Source organism: Oncorhynchus tshawytscha, linkage group LG25, assembly GCF_018296145.1.
Source record: "Oncorhynchus tshawytscha isolate Ot180627B linkage group LG25, Otsh_v2.0, whole genome shotgun sequence".
Taxonomy (NCBI): Eukaryota; Metazoa; Chordata; class Actinopteri; order Salmoniformes; family Salmonidae; genus Oncorhynchus; species Oncorhynchus tshawytscha.
The window spans coordinates 46,379,400-46,385,561 of record NC_056453.1 but is presented as its reverse complement, the minus strand read 5'-3'; the positions used below and the strand labels follow the sequence as shown (position 1 = coordinate 46,385,561).

The 6,162-nt window shown below is 45.5% G+C and overlaps 1 protein-coding gene across 2 annotated transcripts in view; it reads left to right on the top strand.

Annotated features, from left to right (window-relative positions):
* The first annotated feature begins 1,256 nt into the window (after positions 1-1,256).
* The window catches only part of LOC112238597 (protein jagged-1b), a 162,985-nt gene continuing 158,079 nt past the window's right edge, over positions 1,257-6,162 (top strand). Inside the window, exons 1-2 of one of the 2 annotated variants that reach the window (XM_042305797.1) lie at positions 1,257-1,642; positions 2,183-2,488. In XM_042305797.1, coding sequence (XP_042161731.1) covers positions 1,565-1,642; positions 2,183-2,488 — 384 coding nt within the window. In that variant the 5' untranslated portion in view covers positions 1,257-1,564. The remainder of the gene's footprint in view (positions 1,643-2,182; positions 2,489-6,162) is intronic. The other variant, XM_042305798.1, reaches the window with a different exon arrangement.

Genomic DNA, 6,162 nt, shown 5'->3' with positions numbered 1-6,162 from the left:
GACCCATTTAGAACCACCATGAACCATTAGGAACCACACACCCATGCCCCATTTAGAACCACACCCCCACAACCCATTTAGAACCACACACCCACGACCCATTGAGAACCACACACCCATGACCCATTTAGAGCCACATACCCATGTCCCATTTAGAACCACACACCCATGTCCCAGTTAGAACCACACACCCATGTCCCAGTAAGAACCACACACCCACCACCCATTGAGAACCACACACCCATGACCCATTTAGAACCACACACCCATGTCCCAGTTAGAACCACACACCCATGTCCCATTTAGAACCACACACCCATGTCCCATTTAGAACCACACACCCATGACCCATTTAGAACCACACACCCATGACCCATTTAGAACCACATACCCATGTCCCATTTAGAACCACACACCCATGTCCCATTTAGAACCACACACCCATGACCCATTTAGAACCACACACCCATGTCTGACAACACAAGATGATTGACCAATTATGTGTCAGCCTAACCAGAACAAGAGCCTTTAACATGCTATGTGACACCAAGAGGAGCCTAACAGGACTTTATAGAAGACAAGAGGAGCCTAACAGGACTTTATAGAAGACAAGAGGAGCCTAACAGGACTTTATAGAAGACAAGAGGAGCCTAACAGGACTTTATAGAAGACAAGAGGAGCCTAACAGGACTTTATAGAAGACAAGAGGAGCCTAACAGGACTTTATAGAAGACAAGAGGAGCCTAACAGGACTTTATAGAAGACAAGAGGAGCCTAACAGGACTTTATAGAAGACAAGAGGAGCCTAACAGGACTTTATAGAAGACAAGAGGAGCCTAACAGGACTTTATAGAAGACAAGAGGAGCCTAAACGGCTTGACAAACAACACTCATCATAGGACACATTGGTTCTTTAGACATGATCAGTATTCCACATCACAAATAACAAATAATGTGCCAGAAACTGGGAAGTTTATTCTACGTAATCTGAACTCACTGATTCATCAGTTTAAAAAACAAGAAAACACATATTTTACATAACATGTTAAAAATGGAGCCAAAGTTAGTCACAACAAATTTGAATTCATAACATACGTTTTGCAAATTCGTCAAAATACTGTACGAATTGCAATTTGTAACTGTAGATTCGAACAAGGCTGGTCAAAAAGCAACACACAGAGGCGTGGTCTTCTACTCCTTGCCTCATGAATATATGTAAATCAGCGTTCTAGCCAGTCACTTTCTGTGTAGTTCGGATAAGCTTTCAGATCAGCTGTGGACAGACAGAGTAAACCAACCTGCATGCTTTTTTTCTGCAGATAACTAAATGGATAGGAAAGGAATATAAAGATACGAACTAACTAGAAGACCCTGAGCAGACAGAGGAAAGGAAAAAGGAAGCTTTTTTATTTAAAAAAAAATCTGTGTTGCAAAACTGTGTCTTGTTGGAGAAAGTATTGTTCTCTACTCCGTGCATGTTTTACATTGGAGAAGTGCATTGGTGCTTTTAATCGGCCAGACGCGGTCTAGTTTCCAAGCGGAGCCGCAAGACAACACCAGAGACATGATTTTGAGACTGGGCTCGGTTGTTGGCGTTGCTGCTTTTTGTTTACATGCGTTATTGTTGTGGTTTTATGCAAAGGTATGGGGATTACTTTACCGTTGCACATTGTGGAATATGCCCAGAGGGCTACTGTGGACGCATTGATTCTTCAGTATGCCTTTGATTTAAAACATCATGTTCGGACTGTGGGAAATGTATAGTTAGAGTCTATAAATTCTATGGTTGTTTGTGTTTTTATGTGTTGTTGGACTGCATTGATCGGGTGCAACCCTCCTCACCAAGCCCGTTTTGAGTTTTGCCCGGTCAAGTCAGATTGAGTTGTTTTCGAGAACTTTATGGCTCAATTAGTGTGATATATTATCGATAGTTTACATAGTTTTGTAGAGGCGCTTGCAACTGTTATTTTTGTTGTTTTTCTAGCTGACTATCTATTTATCAGTGCAATAATTTCACTTTGCTTCTTTTCACTTTGATATTTTATCTCCACAAAATGTGGAATTCTCAGCAACAGTTTACTTTGCAGGAATCTATAAAAGCAAACTGCACCGTATGTCTGCGCCGTTACACTCTCTCCATGTCCAGCGGTTTCACCGTTTCTTGGTTCTGCTTTACCAACAGGTGGTGGAGGGAACCGGTCAGTTCGAGTTGGACATCTTATCGATGAACAACCGGAACGGCGAGCTTCTTAACGGGCAGTGTTGTGACGGTTCACGGATCACCGGGGATCGGAAATGCAGGATGGATGAGTGTGATACGTATTTTAAAGTGTGTTTGAAGGAATACCAGTCGCGGGTCTCGGCTGCAGGACCGTGCAGTTTCGGGTCCGGATCTACGCCTGTCCTGGGAGGAAATGTGTTTTCTTTGAAGAGCTCTGCGAGGAATGAAAGATCCAGGATTGTTTTGCCGTTCAGTTTTGCCTGGCCAGTAAGTAACTAACTATCTTAGACCTCTTCCGTGACCTAAAATAATTAGGCTAGACTGTTAAAACAGGATAACCATAATATTTTGGGGGTTTAAAAAAAATACGAAAAGGATTGTCATCTCTATGTGTTATGGGATGTTATGGAACTTTAGCATTGTTATATTTGCAATTATACTGCTAATCAATCACTTGTCTAGTCCAATAAGAATAAAATATAGAGAATGGTTTAATGTTGCATATTGTCTGTCAACCTACCTACCAACCATTAAGTCATTTGACACGGGAGATCTCCATGGCGTCCTCATTAACTAATTCACCAGACCACAGGTGTGAAATTGTCATTTGTTTTCTACAAAGAGAAATCCACGATTTAAATTATGCCAGTCATTATTATGCTAGAAATATGGAGAGCATACAGTAGGATGAGGTTTTTTATCTCTTCATTCAGAGTATTCTTCTATCAATAACATCTGGCAGAGGTGGCCCATGGAGTTCTGTTATCCAGCTGGCAACAAGTTGTTACTATTCCACCCTGTATCCAGCTGGCCCCAAGTTGTCAGAGGATTCCACCCTGTATCCAGCTGGCCCCAAGTTGTTACTATTCCACCCTGTATCCAGCTGGCCCCAAGTTGTTACTATTCCACCCTGTATCCAGCTGGCCCCAAGTTGTTACTATTCCACCCTGTATCCAGCTGGCCCCAAGTTGTCAGAGGATTCCACCCTGTATCCAGCTGGCCCCAAGTTGTTACTATTCCCCCTGTATCCAACTGGCCCCAAGTTGTTACTATTCCACCCTGTATCCAGATGGCCCCAAGTTGTTACTATTCCACCCTGTATCCAGCTGGCCCCAAGTTGTCAGAGGATTCCACCCTGTATCCAGCTGGCCCCATCCAGTTGTTACTATTCCCCCTGTATCCAACTGGCCCCAAGTTGTTACTATTCCACCCTGTATCCAGATGGCCCCAAGTTGTTACTATTCCACCCTGTATCCAGCTGGCCCCAAGTTGTTACTATTCCACCCTGTATCCAGCTGGCCCCAAGTTGTCAGAGGATTCCACCCTGTATCCAGCTGGCCCCAAGTTGTTACTATTCCCCCTGTATCCAACTGGCCCCAAGTTGTTACTATTCCACCCTGTATCCAGATGGCCCCAAGTTGTTACTATTCCACCCTGTATCCAGCTGGCCCCAAGTTGTTACTATTCCCCCCTGTATCCAGCTGGCCCCAAGTTGTTGTTACTATTCCACCCCCCCTGTATCCAACTGGCCCCAAGCTGTTACTATTCCAACCTGTATCCAGCTGGCCCCAAGTTGTTACTATTCCACCCTGTATCCAGCTGGCCCCAAGTTGTTACTATTCCACCCTGTATCCAGCTGGCCCCAAGTTGTTACTATTCCACCCTGTATTCAGCTGGCCCCAAGTTGTTACTATTCCACCCTGTATCCAGCTGGCCCCAAGTTGTTAGGTTTCCACCCTGTATCCAGCTGGCCCCAAGTTGTTACTATTCCACCCTGTCCAGCTGGCCCCAAGTTCCAGCTGGCCCCAAGTTGTCAGTATCCAGGATTCCACCCTGTATCCATCTGGCCCCAAGTTGACAGAGGTTTCCACCCTGTATCCAGCTGGCCCCAAGTTGACAGAGGTTTCCCCCTGTATCCAGCTGGCCCCAAGTTGTTACTATTCCACCCTGTATCCAGCTGGCCCCAAGTTGTTACCCTATTCCACCCTGTATCCAGCTGGCCCCAAGTTGTTACTATTCCACCCTGTATCCAGCTGGCCCCAAGTTGTTACTATTCCACCCTGTATCCAGCTGGCCCCAAGTTGTTACTATTCCACCCTGTATCCAGCTGGCGCCAAGTTGTTACTATTCAGTATCCAGCTGGGTTTCCCCCTGTATCCAGCTGGCCCCAAGTTGTTACTATTCCACCCTGTATCCAGCTGGCCCCAAGTTGTCAGAGGTTTCCACCCCCCTGGCCCCAAGTTGTCCAGCTGGCCCCAAGTTGTTACTATTCCACCCTGTATCCAGCTGGCCCCAAGTTGTTACTATTCCACCCTGTATCCAGCTGGCCCCAAGTTGTTACTATTCCACCCTGTATCCAGCTGGCCCCAAGTTGTTACTATTCCACCCTGTATCCAGCTGGCACCAAGTTGTCAGAGGTTTCCCCCTGTATCCAGCTGGCCCCAAGTTGTTACTATTCCACCCTGTATCCAGCTGGCCCCAAGTTGTCAGAGGTTTCCCCCTGTATCCAGCTGGCCCCAAGTTGTTACTATTCCCCCTGTATCCAGCTGGCCCCAAGTTGTTACTATTCCACCCTGTATCCAGCTGGCCCCAAGTTGTTACTATTCCACCCTGTATCCAGCTGGCCCCAAGTTGTCAGAGGACTCCACCCTGTATCCAGCTGGCCCCAAGTTGTCAGAGGACTCCACCCTGTATCCAGCTGGCCCCAAGTTGTTAGGTTTCCCCCTGTATTCAGCTGGCCCCAAGTTGTCAGAGGACTCCACCCTGTTTCCAGCTGGCCCCAAGTTGTTACTATTCCACCCTGTATCCAGCTGGCCCCAAGTTGTTACTATTCCACCCTGTATCCAGCTGGCCCCAAGTTGTTAGGTTTCCACCCTGTATCCAGCTGGCCCCAAGTTGTTACTATTCCACCCTGTATTCAGCTGGCCCCAAGTTGTTACTATTCCACCCTGTATCCAGCTGGCCCCAAGTTGTTACTATTCCACCCTGTATCCAGCTGGCCCCAAGTTGTCAGAGGACTCCACCCTTTGATCATGTCAGTTCTGGTTGCCACCTCTCAATTCTTACACTGTGAATTAATGTCATGTTGTGACAGGGACTCTGGTTTGGTGTTATGATTTTGTGTGAGAGATTGTGGTTTACTAACCCCAGTGTTGATATGAACAAGAGACAGTAAACATGTGGTATGACCCTAGTCTTGCCTGGCAGACTCACTCGGGGTGCTCCACTACAGCTTTGGGAAGAGACTAATTTGACCCTTAAGGGGTGCGTTCCGCAGGACCAAATCGTTTTAACACTCAGATAGAAATATGCAATGTAGAACATGTATGCCTCTTAACATCAGCTGTATTCGTGGCGTTCTGCAACGTTAAACAACTTGGCCCAGGTTTCACACTTCTCCAGCCCCACTATGTTATTCCTCCTAGTCCCTATATGCTGCTGTCAGATCTGGGTTCAAGTTCTAGGCCTATTTCATAAGATATAGATCGATAGATGGATATGCTTGATTCATCTTTCCTGTTGCAATGTAACCAATAGAAATGTCCCAATAGTAGTGCATTACTGCTTGATGGGTTGTATAGGCAGACTGGAAATTGACATGTGCAACCTAGTTCCTCCTCCCCAGTATCTGAGAAGTCTTTTAAAACAGTCAAACGAAGTGTCGCTATTTTTAGCTCAATGGAATTAGAAAAAAACATAATGGACTCTGAATGCTGGTTTTACTTTTTAAAAAGTCAACCTTTTTAAAGGGAAATTCCATCCAAAAGCTCTCTCTTGGTATTTGTTTCCTCAGTCAATTGTTGATATAATCCCCAAAATGCTTTGCATGTCAGTAATCAAGTTTTCAAGATTATATAACTTTCAAAATACTTAAATACAGACGGTGTGCCGCTAAATGCATATCTCAGTGATTTTAAACAGATCTGGATTTGGGACAGTTT